At 46.5% G+C, this 18,382-nt stretch overlaps 1 protein-coding gene across 5 annotated transcripts in view; it reads right to left on the reverse strand.

Annotated features, from left to right (window-relative positions):
• Dnah2 (dynein axonemal heavy chain 2) overlaps positions 1-18,382 on the reverse strand; it is a 135,675-nt gene that overhangs the window by 20,578 nt on the left and 96,715 nt on the right. For 4 of the 5 annotated variants that reach the window (XM_070001484.1, XM_070001483.1, XM_070001486.1 and 1 more), the window contains exons 57-65: positions 17,981-18,141; positions 17,572-17,711; positions 15,165-15,297; positions 14,928-15,067; positions 11,895-12,105; positions 11,592-11,708; positions 11,289-11,430; positions 9,327-9,496; positions 9,078-9,194 (exon numbers count right to left, since the gene is read on the reverse strand). In XM_070001484.1, coding sequence (XP_069857585.1) covers positions 9,078-9,194; positions 9,327-9,496; positions 11,289-11,430; positions 11,592-11,708; positions 11,895-12,105; positions 14,928-15,067; positions 15,165-15,297; positions 17,572-17,711; positions 17,981-18,141 — 1,331 coding nt within the window. The remainder of the gene's footprint in view (positions 1-9,077; positions 9,195-9,326; positions 9,497-11,288; positions 11,431-11,591; positions 11,709-11,894; positions 12,106-14,927; positions 15,068-15,164; positions 15,298-17,571; positions 17,712-17,980; positions 18,142-18,382) is intronic. The other variant, XM_070001485.1, reaches the window with a different exon arrangement.

The raw sequence follows: 18,382 nt of genomic DNA on the forward strand, positions 1-18,382 counted from the left end.
CCACAAACTACTTGGCTATGAAATCAAGGCCAGGTAGAAAACAGAGAAATCTTGAAGAAGAAAAAAAAAAGCCAGGCATGGGTTGCTCATGCCTATAACCTTAGCTACTCAGGAGGCTGACATCTGAGGATTGCAGTTCAAAGCCAGCCAAGGCAGAAAAGTCCACGAGAATGTTATCTCCAATTACCCAGCAAAAATGCTACAAATGGAGCTGTGGCACAAGTGGTAGAGTGCTAGCCTTGAGCAAAAAGACCTCGAGGATCACACTCAGGCACTGAGTTCAAGCTCTAGGATTGGCACACACACAAAAAAACCCAAAACATATTACATGTTTGGTATATAGTTCAATGGTATGGGATGCGGTTCAATGGTAGAGATTGCCGAGTATGTACGAGGCTCTGGTTTTATCCCCAGCACTGAAAAAACAAAAACAACAAAATTGCATAATGGATGTTGGCAGGAGAGTCTCATTCAACACACAAACAACTGCTATCCTATGCCAGGGATCATACCAAGGCAGAACCTGAAAGAGGGGAAGAAAAACCTAGAAATGAGCTCCAGTTACAAGACTGAGAAAGAGGTAATCTATTCAAGGAAAAGAATTTAGCTGGGCATAGTAGCACACACCTGTAATCTCAGTAGGAGGACCATGAACTTGAGGCTAGCTTGGTTCATATAAGGAGGCACTGGAGAGATGGGGGAGGGAGAGAGGAAAAGAGTATGAGAGAGATGAGAACGAAGAGGAGAGAAAGGAGAGGAAAGAGAAGGGAGAGAGAGAGAGGGAAGAAGGGGAAAAGGAGAGGAGAGAGGAAAAGAAAAAAAAGGAAAAGGGCCAAGTCCCAGGTCTCAAACCAGAAATGGATACGTAGGAAGTGATGTGCATGCTAAATTAGTTGGTTTCAACTCATCACTGCCCTAAGGGTTGGATAGATTGGGAAAATCTCAGACAGAAGATTGATCCAGCCTTGTCCAAAACCCTGGGTGTATGCCTAATTGACCAACACTCACTGGGCCCGGGTAGACTGTGCACTCATCATCAGGGGGCTGGGCTAAACCAGCATGCACATTATAAGCATTAATTCCCTTCCTTGTTACCACCCCACCCTCTCCCCCCACCCCATGCACACATACCGTACACACATAGGAGGAGGCCGACTGCAGTCCTGGAAATAGCTCCACTACTCTAAAGGGAAATAGCTCTGCCTTATAAGTGATCCTGGCTAAGTCTTAACCTTTCCATAGTTTTGCCTGGAGGGCTGCATGTGAGGATGAATGCTTGTTGTTGCACAATGCCTAGCAGGAAATAAGCAGAAGATATTCTCTACGACAAAGTAGCAATTCCAAATGTCACCTTCCAAAGTCAGGAGGACTTGGTGACAATGTAGAAGACATTTACATTTTTCTAGAGTAGAGCTCCAGTAGTAGCACTCTGGCCTAGCAAGTGTGAGGCTGAGTTCAAACCCAGAATGGAAAACAAACAAAGAAGCCACTAACATCTCAAGAAAGAAAGTGTCACTGAGAAGGGACAAGGTCAGCTGGAAACTTCAGAGGTCAGGGTGAATTGAAGCCCTAGAACAGGAGTGCTCTTGTTTTGGGCAGGCCATTTGGCCCACCTGATAGTTTGATATTTTGTTACTTATTTTGTGTATAATGTTTCTGTCTTTGTTGTTGTTGTTTTGTTCTGGCCAGTCATGAGGCTGAATTTGGGGCCTGAGCACTGTCCCTGAGTTCTTTCTTGCTCAAGGTTAGTGCTCTACTACAGCTAATTGGCTAATTGGCTAATTGGAGATAAGAGTCTTACAGGGCCTTTTCTGCTCTGGTTGGCTTGGAACCTCAATTCTCAGATCTCAGCTTCTTGAGTAGCTAGGATTACAGGTGTGAGGCATTGGTGCCTGGCGTGCGAGCGTGTGTGCTCCTGTGTGTGTGTGTGTGTGTGTGTGTGTGTGTGTGTGTGTGTGTGTGTGTGTGTGTCCCTTGAATTTAGGGCCTGGGTTGCTGTCCCTGAGCTGTTTTGCATAAGGATAGCGCTCTACCACTTGAGCCACAGCACCACTTCTGGTTTTCTGGTGCTTAACTAAAGAGTCTCACGAACTTTCCTGCCCCGGCTGTCTTTAAACTGCAATCCTCAGAGCTCAGCCTCCAGAATAGCTAGGATTACAGGAGTGAGCCACCAGCACCCAGCTTCATTATCTTTAACTAATTATACAAAAAAAAAGTTTCAATTTAACATGTCAGTATACAAAATAGAGTGCATCTTGGTCAATGTCAATCCTCCCAATGCTCTCTGCCATCTCTCCCAGCCCCACCCATCCCTTCTAATTACCTGTGAACCTTAGTGTATACAACAAATCTCCTATGCATAGACATTGTGTTTTTCAACTTTATTATTCATCATGCTATAATGAAGATCCATGGACATAAGAAACATCTTCACATTGCTATGCCTTTTTTCCTTCAATTTTGTTTACTTTCTGAATAGGAATTTAAAAATTTAAAAGGCACAAGGGCATAACTCCTGGAAAGTCTTCCTTTTAACTCTGTTCCAACTTTCACTTGCCTAATTCCCTTCTCTAGAGACACTTAACTGTTTCTTGAGTTCCTGCTTCAATTTTCTAGAAGTATTCTGTTCATATCCAAGTATATTCTATTATTTGCTTTCGAGGTGTGTGTGTGTGTGTGTGTGTGTGTGTGTGTGTGTGTGTGTGTGTGAGTGTGTGTGTGTGAGTGTGTATGTGTGTGGGCTGTACTGGGAATTGAATTGAATTTGCACTCGTGCTTGGCTATTTTGCTCAAGGCTGGTGTTTTACCAATTGAGCCACACTTCCACTTCCAGCTTTTCCATGATTAATTGAAGATAAATGCCTCACACTTTCATCTGCCTGGGTTGACTTGATCTTCACATCTCAGAATCCTAAATAGCTAAGATTATAGGCATGAGCTACCAGCTCCTGGATGCTGTTGTTTTACTTTTGCCAGTTCTGGGGCTTGAACTCAGGGCCTAAGCACTGTCCCTGAGCTTCTTTTTTTCACTCTACCACTTGAGCCACAGTGCCACTTCCAGCTTTTTCTATGTATATGGTACTGAGGAATAGAACCCAAGGCTTCATGCATACTAGGCAATCACTCTACCACCGAGGAGCCACATTCCCAGCCCTGTTATTTTCTTGTGTGATGATTTTAGATTTTTTTTTTTTGTCAGTTAGGAGTGGGGGGTGCTTGAACTCTGGGCTTGGGCACACTGTCCCTCAGCTCTTCAGCTCAAGGAGCATACTCCCCCACTTGAGCCACAGTGCCATTTCCAGTTTTCTGATGGTTAATTGGAGATAAGAGTCTCTTGGACTTTCCTGCCTGGGCTGGTTTTGAATTGCGATCCTCAGCTCTCAGTCTCTTGAGTAGCTAGGATTACAGGGGTTAGCCACCAGCACCCAGTTTAGATTTTTTTTTTTTTTCCGGTTGTGGGGCTTGAACTCTGGGCTTGGGCGTTGTTCCTGTGCTCTTCAGCTCAAGGTGAGCACTCTACCATTTGAGCCACAGCACCACTTCCGGTTTTCTAGTGGTTTATTGGAGATAAGAGTCTCATGAACTTTCCTGCTCAGACTGCCTTTGAACCGTGATCTTCAGATTTCAGCTTCCAGAGTAGCTAGGATTACAGGCGTGAGCCACAGGCACCTGGCCTTAGATTATTTTTATTGACTTTGTGCTATACCATATGAGGATTTTAACTCCCTTATACTTTCACACCACAACCTCTTCTATTAATATTTCTTCTTGTTGCTTTATCACTATATTAAAACCTTAGGTTTACCTAGGAGCTAAAGGAAGATCAATAGTTCAAGGCCAGCCTGTCTCACAAAGAAAGAAAGAAAGAAAGAAAGAAAGAAAGAAAGAAAGAAAGAAAGAAAGAAAGAAAGAAAGAAAGAAAGAAAGAAAGAAAGAAAGAAAGAAAGAAGGAAAGAAAGAAAGAAAGAAAGAAAAAGGAAGAAAGAGGGCTGGGAAGGTGGCTCAGTGGTAGAGCACTTGCCTTGCATGCCTGAGGCCCTGGGTTCAATTCCTCAGCACCACATAAGCAAAAAGAAAAAAAAATCTGGAAGTGGCGCTGTGGCTCAAGTGGTAGAGCGCTAGCCTTGAGCTAAAGAGCTGAGGGACAGCGCCCAGGCCCAGAGTTTAGGCCCCATGACTGGCCCCCCCCCCCAAAAAAAAAGACAAAAGAAAGACAGAAAGAAAAACAGAAGGAAAGAAAGGAAGAAAGAAAGCAAGAAAGGAAGAAAGAAAGAAAGAAAGAAAGAAAGAAAAAGAAAGAAAGAAAGAAAGAAAGAAAGAAAGGAAAGAAAGAAAGGAAAGAAAGGAAAGAAAGGAAAGAAAGAAAGAAAGAAAACAAGCCAGTGCCAACTACACCTAATCCTAGCCACACAGGAGGCTGAGTTCTGACAATCTCGGATTGAAGCCAGCTGGGGCAGAAACCAGAAGTGGCTCAAAGTACTAGCCTTGAGCAAAAGAGCTCAGAGACAGTGACCAGGCCCCTGAGTTCAAGCCCCATGAAGAACATGAAAAAAAGGGAAGGAAAGGGGAAGGGGAAGGGAAATAGAGCTGTGGCTCAAAGTGGTAGAGTGCTAGCCTTGAGTGAAAACACTCAGGGACTAGCCCTACAACTGACAAAAAAAAAAAGAAAAGAAAGAAAGAAAGAGAAAGAAAGAGAGGAGGGAGGGAAGGAAGGAAGGAAGAAAGGGAGAGAGAGAAAAAAAAAAGCATACGTGAAGTCCTGAGTTCAATCCCCAGAACCACACAAAAGTAAAAACTAAAAATAAAACACCTAAAACAAAAACCTTCGTTTCCAGGGAATAAGGACATGTGTCTGTAATCCCAGCTACTCAGGAGGTGGAGGTAGAAGGATTCATGGTCTAAGGCCTATCTGAAAAACAAACATGCCACAGACTGGGGCATGACAAGTCGTAAAGCCCTTCCTCAGCAAGTCTAAGACCCTGTGTTCAGTTCCCAGTACCACATGAAAAAAAAAATTACCCCTGTCTTTTCCTCACAAGTCCTCCACCCACCACACAACCTTTTCAACTACACTTTCAGTTTCCCCTTGTCAAGAAAGCTGATAACCTTTACAAGCAGAAGCCACAATTAGGCCTAGAGGCTTTGTCTTGAGGCTGGCTATAAAGGTCAAATTTCACAAGCAGTGTTGATAATATCATGCCTGAAGAAGATGTATAGATGTTTAACACCAAGAAGCCTGACCCAGATTCTTCTGACTCAAGCTCATTCCAATAGGCTACCTACAGGCTGAACTAGTTAATGTTGTTATTGTTTTTTTTTTTTTTTCCTGGTCTTAGGGTTTGAAGTCAGGGCCTAGGAGTGCTCTAAGCTTATCTGCTCAAGGCTGTACTCTATCACTTGAGCCACAGCTCCACTTCTGGCTTGTTGATGGTTAAATGGAGATAACAGTCTCATAGATTTTTCTGCCTGAGCTGGAAATACAACTGGGCTCTGGGTTCTGACTTGCTTTCCTGCTCCTAGTTGGCTATACCAGGGCAGATTTTTGTTTTTTGTTTTTGTTTTTGTCTGTTGTGGGGCCTGAACTCTGGGCCTGGGCGCTGTCCCTCAGCTCTTCAGCTCAAGGCTAGCACTCTACCACTTGAGCCACAGTGCCACGTCCAGGCCTTTTCTGCTTATGTGGTGCTGAGGAATCAAACCCAGGGCCTCATGCATGCAAGGTGAGCACTCTACCACTGAGCCACCTTCCCAGCAGGGCAGTTCTTTAAATGCTGATTCTCAGATTTTTCCAGGGATTCTGACATCATGGCCTGTAATGATGTCACTAGCATTAATACAGTTCTAGTACAGTTCTGAGGTTTTGTTACAAGATGCATTTGGAGCCTGGTGCTGATGGCTCATGCCTGTAATCCTAGCTACTCAGGAGGCTTAGATCTAAGGATCTCAGTTTGAAGCTAGCCACAGCGCCACTTCTGGCTTTTTCTGTTTATGTGGTATTGAGGAATGGAACCCAGGGCTTCATGCATGCAAGGCAAGCACTCTACCACTAAGCCACATTCCCAGACCCATACGACTTTTATCTCCAGTTAACCACCAAAAAAGCTGGAAGTGGAGCTGTGGCTCAAGTTGTAGGATGCTAACCTTGAGCCCTGAGTTTAAGTCCCATGACCAACACCAAACAAGAAAAAAAATGCAGTTGGCCTTTATCAGTAACAAGGGGGAGATGCTGGTTCCCTGGATGATTAATCTTTTTGTTTTGTTTTTGAGACTAGGTCTCCCTGTTGTCCAAGCTGGCATTTAACCTTTGGGATCATATGATCCTCTGCCTCAATATCCCAAGTAGCTATAGGTTTAAGCCTTAACATTTGACTCTCTTATCTGCTTATTTCTTTTTTTTTTTTTAATGCCAGTCCTAGGCACTGTCCGTGAACTTTTTGCTCAAGGCTAGTACTCTGCCACTTGAGCCATACACAGCTCCACTTCTGGCTTTTTGCTAGTTAATTAGAGATAATATCATTGACTCTCCTGCATGGGGCTGGCTCCAAACTGCAATCCTCAGTTCTCAGCCTCCAGAGTAGCTAAGATTACTCTTACTTACTCTTACTAGCTTACTCTTCATCAGTTTTATCAGTTAAGGGGTCTCAAATTCAATGGGCATTCCACCAAGAAAAATCTAAGAATGCTTGCTCTGTAAGTGTTCAAAGAATGAATCATGGGCAGTGAGTGAACTCCCACAGCCTAATTTTTCACATATAAAGGGATCAGTTCTTAATTCCTGCCACAGGATATGATTCATCGGCATGAGAAACTGTTCCAAATGATTGCTTCACTGGTGACTACTCCCTCTTTGAAAAGTGAGTAAAAAAGCAAAGATTTTGCCAGCTGTGGTGGCTCACATCTGTAATCCTAGCTACCTGGGAAGCTGAGGTCTGAAGACGGGTGGTTCAAAGCCAGCCAGGGAAGACAAATTCTCGAGACTCTGTCTCCAATGAACCAGCAAAAAGCTGGTTAGATCACCAGCCTTGAGCAAATAAAGCAAGGCAAGAGTGTGAGTTCAAGCCCCCATCCCATCATTTTTTTTTTTTTTTTGGTCCGGTTGTGGGGCCTGAACTCTGGGCCTGGGCGCTGTCCCTCAGCCCTTCAGCTCAAGGCTAGCGCTCTACCACTTGAGCCACAGTGCCGCTTCCGGCTTTTTTCTTTTTGCTTATATGGTGCTGGGGAATCGAACCCAGGGCCTCATGCATGCAAGGCAAGCGCTCTACCACTGAGCCACCTTCCCAGCCCCCATCGTTTTTTTTTAAGTGAAGGTTTTATGGTTGGCTGGGAGGTGGCACCAACCTTGAGAATGGCAGAATGATGAAAGAAGCGTGTGTGGACAGAATCCAGCTCCCAGGTTTGCATTTCTGCAAAGGCAGGTCCAGAAGAGGCATCAAAAGTGGCAGCAAGGGCTGGGAAGGTGGCTCAGTGGTAGAGTGCTTGCCTTGCATGCCTGAGGCCCTGGGTTCGATTCCTCAGCACCACATAAGCAAAAAGAAAAAAGCCGGAAGTGGCGCTGTGGCTCAAGTGGTAGAGCGCTAGCCTTGAGCTGAAGAGCTGAGGGACAGCGCCCAGGCCCAGAGTTCAGGCCCCACGACCGGACCAAAAAACAAAACAAACAAAAAAAGTGGCAGCAAAAGTGGCTACAGTGGAAAAAGACAGGAGTGGACTGTGGCCAATGTGGCCTAGAGTCAGCAACTCTGTCAGCAACTAGCCAGTGACCTTTGCCTTCACTCAATCTCACCCAGTCACAGGCTCCTATTCCAATTTAACTTGGACCTGCGTGGTTTCCATTGTTGGAGTCAAAGAAAACATTTCAAAATTGTATAGCCAACTTCAATGCTACAATAATTTTAGCTGGCAATGGTGGCTAATGCCTGTAATCCCAGCTACTTGGGAAGTGGAGACCAGGAGGACTGGTTAGAGACCAGAATGAGGGAAAAGCCAAAAGGTTACCAAGCCCCCATCTCAATGGATAATCCAGGAGTGGTGTGTATGACTGTGCTCCTAGCTAGTAGGAGGGTCATGATTTGAGACCAGTCCTGGGGGTGGGGGAATGTGAGATCCTGCCTGAAAAACAACTAAAACAAAAAAGGTCCAGTAGTATGACTCGAGTCAAAGTACCTGCCTAGTAAGTTTAAGCCTTAAATCCAAACTCTAGTACTTCCAATAATAGTAATAATAATAACAACAGTTATTTTAAATGTCCATCTAAAGACAGCATCAACAAAATTAGAGGACAAGGCAGTTCAACTGACTGGAAATAAGAAGTATATCCAGCCGGCCACCAGTGACCCATACCTATAATCCTATCTACTCAGGAAGCAGAGATCTAAGGATTGGGATTCTAAGCCAGCCCAAGCATGAAAGTTCATGAGACTCTTAACTCCAATGAACCACTAAAAAGCTGGAAGTGGAGATGTGCCTCAAGTAGTAGAGCCTTGAGGGAGAAAACCCCAAAACTCAGGTACAGTGTCCAGGCCCCTGAGTTCAAGCCCTAGGACAAGGAAGGAAGGAAGGAAGGAAGGAAGGAAGGAAGGAAGGAAGGAAGGAAGGAAGGAAGGAAGGAAGGAAGGAAGGAAGGAAGGAAGGATGTGTCTTGACTCAGTTCTGTCTTGGCTGTGAGGGGTCAGCCCTTCTGGCTACTAGGACAGCCCCCCCCCTCCGCCCCTTTAAGTTCCATCCAGCCCACAGCATCCTTACCATCTTGGCAAAGACTTATTTGACACACAGATTTCAGCAATTAACATCCAAAAGCCCATCTCCAAAGACAGGTACAGAGCTGTCTAACTCTCAGTCAGGGAGTCTGGGGCTCCTGGGTACGAGTGTCTTCTGAGCCTTTCTAACCTTTCACCATTACCTAAGCTTTCTGGGCCAGAGGCAGCCTGATCTAGACAGGCACAGAGTAGCAGGGAGATGGGACTGGAAGAATGAAGGGCCGGAGAGAGGTGACTGGAATTTGATGACATAAATAGGTAGTGCTGAAGTGTCCCCCTAAACCAGAGAGAGAGGGCGCTCTACAGAAGAGATGGGAGTCAGCTCACCTCCCGCAGCTTCTCCTGGGCCTCGGCGAGGGCCGCTTGCTTCTCCTGAAGCTGGGCCAGGGCAACATTCATTCGGATCCTTTTGGGCTCCACAACCCTGTACAGCCGTCCATACAGCTAAAGGAACACAAGATAGGCCATGGGGCTGCCTACTAACCACCAACTTACCCACCCCAGGAGCCCACCTTCCCATTGCAGTCATTTCCAGGCCTGCCTTCATTTACCCCATCCACCTCTGCCAGCACCTACCTCCATGGCCCGCACCCACATGCACAGGGACTTGGCAGCCAGGGAGACTCGGCCAATGATGTCAGGCTGGAAGTCAGGCTGGGCACAGTAGGCTCCGATCTTCTTCAGGACCTTATCTGAGATGTTGTCTTTATCAAAGTAGATCAGAGACTTGATGAAATTCTGTTCCCCTGTGGGGTGACATTTGGGAGCCGCAGCTAGAGGACTAAGGCCTTCGCCTCTTCATCTAGGCTTCCCTGATAGTGCTTAAAATCATGGACTTTCCTTGGTTGTTTCCATAGCCAAGCCATCTGCCCTCAGACGTAGTACCCCTCCCCCACCCCCCGACCTTGCTCCCATCTCTAGAATCTTCTCAGTCCCTGAGATCTCTACAGCTTCCCTCGTCTCAACTCCCATGATTTACCCTTACACACTCAGCCAAACTACCCTACACATGATTTTTTTTTTTTTGGCCAGTCCTGGGGCTTGAACTCAGGGACTGGGCACTGTCCCTGAGCGTCTTTTGCTCAAGGCTAGCATTCTACCACTCGAGCTACAGTGTCACTTCTGGCTTTTTCTGTTGATGTGGAACCGAGGAATGGAACCCAGGGCTTCATGCATGCTAGGCAAGCACTCTACCACTAAGCCACATTCCCAGCCCCACACCATCCTTTCCATGGGCCCTTCACTCTTCTAGGACAGAAGCCACCAAACTTCAGCTGGCAGGCTATATTCTACCATGGGAATCCAAAGCAGAGAAAACCACAGAATGAAAAGAATCTTGTTTCCTATTTTCTGATTGGGGTGGGTGGGTGGGGGAGAGCTGAAGACATTCTTGTCATTCCTACAATATTCCTACATTTTATGGCAATTTTCATTTTTTTGCTTATCATAAGATGAACAAAACCAGGTGTCAGTGGCTCATGCCTGTAATTCTAGCTACTCAGGCGGCTGAGATCTGAGGATTGCAGTTCAAAGCCAACCTGGACAGGAAAGTCTGTGAGACTCTTCCAATACACCACTCAGAAAACTGGAAGTGGCTCTTGTGGCTCAAGTGGTAGAGCGCTCGTCTTGAGCTGAAGAGCTGAGGGACAGCGCCCAGGCCCAGTGTTCAAGCCCCACAACTGGCAGAAAAAAAAAAAAACACTCAGAAAAAGCCAGGCGTGGTGCTCTGGCTCAAATGTTAGAGTGCTAGCCTTGAACACAAAGAGGCTCAGGGACAACACCCGGACTCTGAATGCAAGCCTCAAGACTGGCACAAAAAAAAAAAAAAAAAGGATGAGCAAACAACCAGGTATGGTAGTGTACACCTTCAATCCCAGCACTCACAAGGTCAAAGCAAGAGGATTGTTAGTTTGAGGTCAGCTTGGGCTACATAGTAAGATTGTCTCGAGAAAGATGAAAGAAAGGAATGGAAGGAAGAAAAGAAGGAAGGAAAGAAAGGAAGAAAAGAAAGAAAAAAGAAAGGAAGAAAGAAAGAAAGGAAGGAAGGAAGGAAGGAGTGAAGGAAGAAAAGAAAGAGAGAGAGAAAGAGAAAGAGAAAAAGAGAGAGAAAGCAAGCTGGGTGCTGGTAGTTTACACCTATAGTCCTAGCTACTCAAGAGGCTGAGATCTGAGGATCCTGACTCAAAGCCAGTCCTTGCAAGAAAGTCTGTAAGACTCTAATTAACCAGTAAAAATCCAGAAGTGGAACTGTGACTCAAGCGGTTGAGCACTAGCCTTGAGCAAAAAATCTAAGGGACAGCATCCAGGCCCTGTCTTCAAGCTCCAGTACCAGCACAGAAAAGAAAAAAATAAAACAAAACACCAAACCTTTTCTATTATTTACAACCAAAGAATCCTGATATTTACATCTCCTCTTCCCTCCTAGGCTCTGTGAAGTCAAGGGTCAATGTAGTGCCTCATTCACCCTGTCTGATACACTATGGTCATCAATAAACACCGGCTGAGTGGTACTTGTACACCTCATGGTTCTCAGCTTACCTAGCTGTCGCTTGGCCTCTGCCCATGTGGGTTCATTGCCCCGAAGAATCATGACTGCTTGCATCACTATCTCCACTTGAGCTGGGGGCCGACCATAGGACTTGATCTCACCTATATCTTTCTTGTTCAGAGACTCCAAGGCCTGCGAAAGGAAATTAACTCTGCGGGGCTAGACCAGGGCCAACTCAGGTGATCAGATGGGCTCTAGATGGGGAATCATCTTTCCTTCACACCCTCCCAGAGACTTTGAGGACCAAGGAAGCCACCCGTCTTCCTACTCCTGGTACCCAGTGTCCTTGATACCCGCATGGCCTCTTCCAGGGCAGGCAAGGCTTCTTCTAGATCCTTCTGGGCATTGTCTGCCAATTGTTGACACTTGACTTCCTCAATGGCGATCTTTTCACTGTGAGCTGTTACTGCCTAAGGATAAAGAGAGCAAAGGTTTTTGTCTTTGCCTTGGGCAAGTTGGTGGAAGGATGAAAGAGAAAGCTAAGGAAAATTTGAGGAGTGGAGCCATCATCCCTAAAGCAGTCACTGAGGAGGCCTGGGAGGCCCCCTGTCCCTGGGGGATGCAGGAGGTAGGGTGGAAGGGATGGGCCAGGTGACCTTCTGCTGCTCATCCGCTTCCCGCTTCTGCTGAACTATGATGACCAGGTACTCCTCGCACTGCTTCTGGAACTCAGCCACCTTCTTCTTGGCCTCCTCCAGCTCCAGTGACATCACTTCCACTTTCTCCCTAGTCTCATCAATCTTAAACAACCCCGTCCGCAGCTTATTGGCTTGGTCCAGCAGCTCCTGCCGTTTTTCTGCTAGCAGCCTGGGGGAGAGAGTGGGAGAAAGGAATGACGGGCGGGGGAGTCCCACGAAGTGGGTGTCCTACTTGCTCTTCCTTCTCCATCTGTCACTGTCCCCGTCTCCAGTTCTGTTGCTATCCCTCCTGTATGAGCATACACGTGTGCACATGCGCATACGTGCACACGTACCTTCCCTACCACCCCCTTCTCCCAGCCCTGGTCAGGTTTTTAAATAATTTTCTGCCTGGATTATTGCCAACAGCTCCCCAACTGGTCTCTTTGTCCCTTTGATTCAGGCTACACACGAATGTTAAAATCTGCATGTTAAATACTGCTTCTCTCCTGCCACTGCCTCAGACCCTTCCCCAGCTCCCCTGTGTGGCAGGTAGGTGGGGTGCAGTGACCCAGAAAACAAGAACTCACTGAAACAGGAGGTCACCTTCCTCCAGCCTAGATTTTTCTAGGGCTCTCAGTTTGTTGTTGTTGTTGGTGGTGGTGGTGTATCTGTATGTGTGTATGTGTGTGTGCATGTGTGTGTTGGTACTGGGACTCGAATTCAGAGCCTGGGTGTTCTCCCTCAGTGTTTTCACATAATCCTGGAACTCTCCCACTTGAGTCATACCTCCACTTCTGGCTTTTTGCTGGTTAATTGGAGATAAAAGTTTCATGGAGGGGGCTGGAAAGGTGGCTCAGTGGTAGAGTGCTTGCCTTGCATGCATGAGGCCCTGGGTTTGGTTCCTCAGCACCACATAAGCAGAAAAAAAAGCCGGAAGTGGCGCTGTGGCTCAAGTGGTAGAGCGCTAGCCTTGAGCTGAAGAGCTGAGGGACAGCACCCAAGCCCAGAGTTGAGGCCCCATGACCAGACCCCCCCCCCCCAAAAAAAAAAGTTTCATGGACTGGGGCCAGGAATATGGCTTGGTGGTAGAATGCTTGCTTAGCATGCATGAAACCCTAGGTTCGAGTCCTCAGTACCACATAAACAGAAAAAGCCAGAAGTGGTGCTGGGGCTCAAGTGGTAGAGTGCTAGCCTTGAGCAAAAGAAGCTAAGGGACAGTGCCCAGATGCTGAGTTCAAGCCCCAGAACTGGCAACAAAAAATTGTAAGCCAGGCACCAGTGGCTCATGCCTGTAATTCTAGCTACTCAGGAGGCTGAGATCTGAGGATTGTGGTTCAAAGCCAGCCCAGGCAGGAAAGTCCGGGAGACTCTTTTCTCCAATTAACCACCAGAAAACCAGAAGTGGTACTGTGGCTCAAGTGGTAGAGTGCTAGCCTTGAGCTGAAGAGCTCAAGTGCCCAGACCCAGAGTTCAAGCCCCATGACTGACAAAAAAATTTTCATGGACTTTTCTGCCTACACAGGTTTTGAACAGCCATTCTCAAGTCTCAGCCTCCTGAGTAGCTAGGATTACACATGTGAGCCACCAGTGCCCAGCCAGAAGCACTAATTAATGCACAAGAGCACATCTGCAGGCGGGGAGGAGGTGGGACAAGTTCAGGAAGACAGATGCTCCTCAGAGTCTGAAACTTTTTAGGAACTTAACTCTATGTCTGTCTGTATTCTTTAAAATCTCCTTTGTGGCACCAATGATTCACATCTGTAATCTCAGCTACTCAGAAGGCTGAGATCTGGGGATCAAGGTTCAAAGTTAGCAAGGGCAAGAAAGTCTGTGAGACTCTTATCTCTAATTAACCTCCAAATAGACAGAAATCGGGGCTGGGGATGTGGCTTAGTGGTAGAGTGCTTGCCTAGCATGCATGAAGCCCTGGGTTTGATCCCTCAGCACCACATAAATAGAAACAGCTGGAAGTGGCACTGTGGTTCAAGTGGTAGAGTACTAGCCTTGAGCAAAAAAGAAGCACAGGGATGGTGCTCAGGCCCTGAGTTCAAACCCCAGGAATGGCCAAAACAAAAACAAAAACAAAAACAAACAGAAATAGAGCTGTGGCTGAAGTGGTAGTGCACCAGCCTTAAGCAAAAAAGCTAAGAACAGCAGGCCCTGGGTTAAAGCTCCAGAATCAGCATGATAGATTGATAGACAGACAGACAGAGAGAGAGAGAGAGAGAGAGAGAGAGAGAGAGAGAGAGAGAGAGAGAGAGAGAGAGAGAGAGAGAGAGAGAGAGAGAGAGAGAGAGAGAGTGTTCTGTGAGCTGCTTAAGAAACCAAACCAGGGAGATGGCACAAGACTTATAACTGGCTGGCCAGAACACAGGTAAAACAATCTGAGATTTGGGCCTGGCATCCAAAGTGGAGCCATCTGTATATGACCTTAACCTGTGATATCAGACTCTAACTAGGTAGACCCTATCAAGACTGAGCTACATTGTAGGACTCATACTCAATGTCTGCTGAAGAATGTATGGGAAAAATCCCTATACATCTGGTGTCTAGGGTGAAGTACTGGGTTGATGTTAGAGAAGAGACACACATTGTCTTTTTGCTTGTATTTCACGTGAGTGGTAAGTTTGGAAACACTTAAGGCAAAAAGGAAAAAAAAAAACTAGATATATTTTGGTACCATCCCAGTTGAATTAAGATCTGAAAAAGACAGACACAGCTTTCCAGAAAATAAAGATGGAGAGGGTTTGGAAAGTGCTGGAGCCTAGCAACATGACCAGAGGGCTCTAGACATAGTCCCTCCCACGGGAAGCCCCATCCCACTCTCATGAACCTCCAGAGCAGAACCAAGACTCGTTTACATCTCTGCCGTCCCATCTTAGTACCCACATCCTAGGCCCATTCCTTTGGGTAGCTCCTGCATGTGTCCTAGGACATCCTTTCACCAAATGCCACCCTCAAAAAAGAGACAGCTCCCTGGCCCTGTATGCCCCCTGCCCTGCATCATACTTCTTATATCCAGACACCAGCTCTAGGTAGTTTGTGGGTGTGACGTAGTTATGTCTTCGAAGTTCTAGCAGCATCTTCTGAGAATACTGGGCCACCGACCAGTGCATGGTGACGAAGATCTGGGCCACCTTCCTGTGGATCTAAGGCCGACAACGCGGGATGGAAAACAAACGAGATGAAGAAGAAAGCGGGTTGTGAGGGCAGGTGTGTGTGAGGGGTGGAGAGGAGGGGACTCACATTCTCTTGCGTCCCCAGGTCCACTCCCACGAGGTACTTCTCAGCCACCTCTAGCAAGGCTTCTCTGGGCCACTCTGAGAACCAGTTGATGGTTGTGCAGTTCACCAAGGCTGGGTACTGGCGGATCCAGTTCCTGAGGAGGCATTTTGAGAGGGAGTAAAGCATTGTCAGATATTTCTGCCTTCATCACATACGTACACTTGCTTTCTAGAAAGCTAAAGACTTCCTCCTCCTTTTCCTATTGCTCCATCCAGAGTAAGGCCCCCAGAGGTAGCTCAGCACAGTATTTGGAAACAGTTTAGCTTCTCAGGAAGTTGAGATCTAAGGATTGTGGTTCAAAGCCAACCCAAGCAGAAGAGTCAGAGGATCTCTTACCTCCAATTAACTAGCAAGAAGTTGGAGCCATAGTCCAAGTGGTAGAGTGCTAGCTTTGAGTGAAAAAGCTTTATGGAACCAGAAAGGAAAACAACTCCAAGATCTGACTTGGGAATACCTGACCCTGAGTTCAAGCCCAGTGCTGATACAAAGAGAAGAAAGAAAGAAAGGAAGGAAGGAAGGAAGGAAGGAAGAGAGAGAGAGAGAAAGAAAGAAAGAAAAAAGAAAGGAAGAAAGAAGGAAAGAAAGAAAGAAAGAAAGAAAGAAGGAAAGAAAGAAAGAGAGAGGACGGAGGGAAGGAAGGGAAGGAAGGAAGGAAGAAAGGGAGAGAGAAAGAGAGAAGAAAGAAAAGAGAGAAAGAAAGAGGGAGGAAGGAAGGGAGGGAAGAAGGGAGGGAAAGAGAGAAAGAGAGAAAGACAGGAAGGAAGGAAAAGAAAAGAAAAATAAAAACAATCTGGGTGCTGTTGGCTCATGATTATAATCCTAGCTATTCAGGAGACTGAGCTCTGAGGGTCTCGGTTCAATGCCAGCCTGGGCAGAAAAGTCTGTGAGACTTTTGTCTCCAATTAACCACCAGAAAATCAAGTAGACCTGTGGCTCAAAGCGGTAGAACACTAGCCTTGTGCAAAAGAGCTCAGGGACAGCACCCAGGCCCTGAGTTCAAGCCCCATGACTGACAAAAAAAAGAAAGGGTGGGGGAGGAAGAGAGGGAGTTTAGGATCAAAAAGATCTGAATCCTCACCTTCAAGATGTGACTCTTAGGCAACCTTTTCAAATACCAATTTCTTCATTTCTAGAATTATTGAGGATTTGTTGAGAAAATGCATGGACAATGCTGGCATATGGTAAATAGACTATATGCCATAACATTAAAAGCAAAACCAAGTTGAACATGGTAGATTGGAGGAATATGGGAGCAATGGAAGAGGTGATTAGAAAATCCCATGTCAATCGATAAGGTAGGCATGCTGGGGCATGTCTGTATTCTATACCAGGGAGAATACAGGTAGGAGGTTTGTGATCTGAGGGCAAAACCACCAGGCCCTACCTAAAAAGTAATTAAAGCAAAAGAGGGATGGGGGCATAATTCAAGTGGCAGAGCATCTGTCTAAGAAGCTCCAATACCCGAGGTTCAAACCCCAGTACTGTCAAAATAAACAAACAAATAAATAAATAACAGAAAAAAAAAGTTCTCAACCAACGCTATGTAGTTGCTCTTCCCTTCTTCTAGTTTTGGTACTTTGAAAAATCTAGGCAAGCCAAGCACTAGTGTTCATGCCTACAATCCTAGCTACTCAGGAGGCTGAGATCTGAGGACCATGGTTCAAAGCCAGCCCAGGCAAGAAAGTCCATGAGACTCTAATCTCTAATAAACCACTAGAAAACCAGAAGTGGTGCTGTGGCTCAAGCGGTAGAATGCTCGCCTTGAGCTGAATAGCACAGGGACAGCGCCCAGGCCCAGAGTTCAAGCCCCACTACCAACAAAAAAAAAAAGAAAAAGAAAAAAAGGCAGGCTAGAAATGTAGCTCAAATGGTAGAGTACCTGCCTAGCAAATTCAAGGCTCTAAGTTAAAACCCTAGTACCACAAAAGAGAGAAAGAGAAGGAAGGAAGAAAGGAAGGAAGGTAGGTCATAAAAAATGACCACAAAGGGCTGGGAAGGTGGCTCAGTGGTAGAATGCTTGCCTTGCATGCATGAAGCCTTGGGTTCAATTCCTCAGCACCACATAAGCAGAAAAAGCCAGAAGTGGTGCTATGGCTCGAGTGGTCGAGCACTAGCCTTGAGCTGAAGAGGTGAGGGACAGCGCCCAGGCCCAGAGTTCAGGCCCCATGACTGGCCAAAACAAAAAACAAAAACAAAAACAAAAAAAAAATGACCACAAAGTCAGTCAGCTATAGGGATTTCCTGAAGGAAGATAATCTATGCAAAAGGAACGAGACAGCTAACGAGATAGAAGAGCCTTCTTCCAGAAGGCATGGAAGGCCACAAAAAGACAAGGTCCCAAGGGAGAAAAAGGATAAAGAAGGATCACCTGAAGGGGTCCCCCACTGGACTGAGGCAGAGCACAATGTGCAGGTTGTTGCGCACGCGCTCAATCAGGTAGGCGAAGATGCTGTCAGAGGACTCAGGCACCTGTTCTTGCCGGGCCTGATCTATAATCTGTGTCTGGATCTGGAGAGAAGCCACACAAGGTCAGAGGGCTGAAGTTCCCACAGTAGCCTCAGTGGGGAGAGGACTGCTGAAATAGGGTTTAAAGTAGCCCAGCCCAGAGGGGTGGGTGGGGAGTGGTGGGGGCTGGAAGGAAGAGGGTTCAAAAAGAACAGCCCTTTCAATTAGATGATTGGGTGCTGCACAAGCATATTTGGGATCTGTGGTTCCTTAGGGGTCCCTAATAAAGGCCTAAGATATGACATAGTGAGCCGGTGTGGAAAGAACCATACCTCCTCAAATTCCTCGCTTTTGTAGAGATTGGGGACCTCGCCAGAGCTAAGGATGTTGTTAATATCCTCTAAGAAGGATTCATCAGCAATTTGGGTGTCCACAAAAAGGAAAGATGTGGTCCGGAGGTCTACCCCAGCCTGGCGATAGAGACGTTTAATATCTGTCCAGATATTAGAAGGGGAATAGCACAGATTTACTGTCGATTCTCTTGCCCTTCACTCCTCTTCATAGCTTCAAACACCTCCTTCTCCCCCTAAAACAAACCCCATCATCATCCTGTACCCATCCCCACAGGCCAGGGGATCTCCCTACCCACGTCCCTCTCTCCTCTTTTGGCATGGCAGGAACTCATCTTTCATTCTGAGCCCCTATTCTGGATCTCCTGTTCAGAAATCCAGCCA

This window comes from Dipodomys merriami, unplaced genomic scaffold (genome assembly GCF_024711535.1).
Source record: "Dipodomys merriami isolate MVZ:Mamm:240054 unplaced genomic scaffold, mDipMer1.0.p SCAF_59, whole genome shotgun sequence".
NCBI lineage: Eukaryota > Metazoa > Chordata > Mammalia > Rodentia > Heteromyidae > Dipodomys > Dipodomys merriami.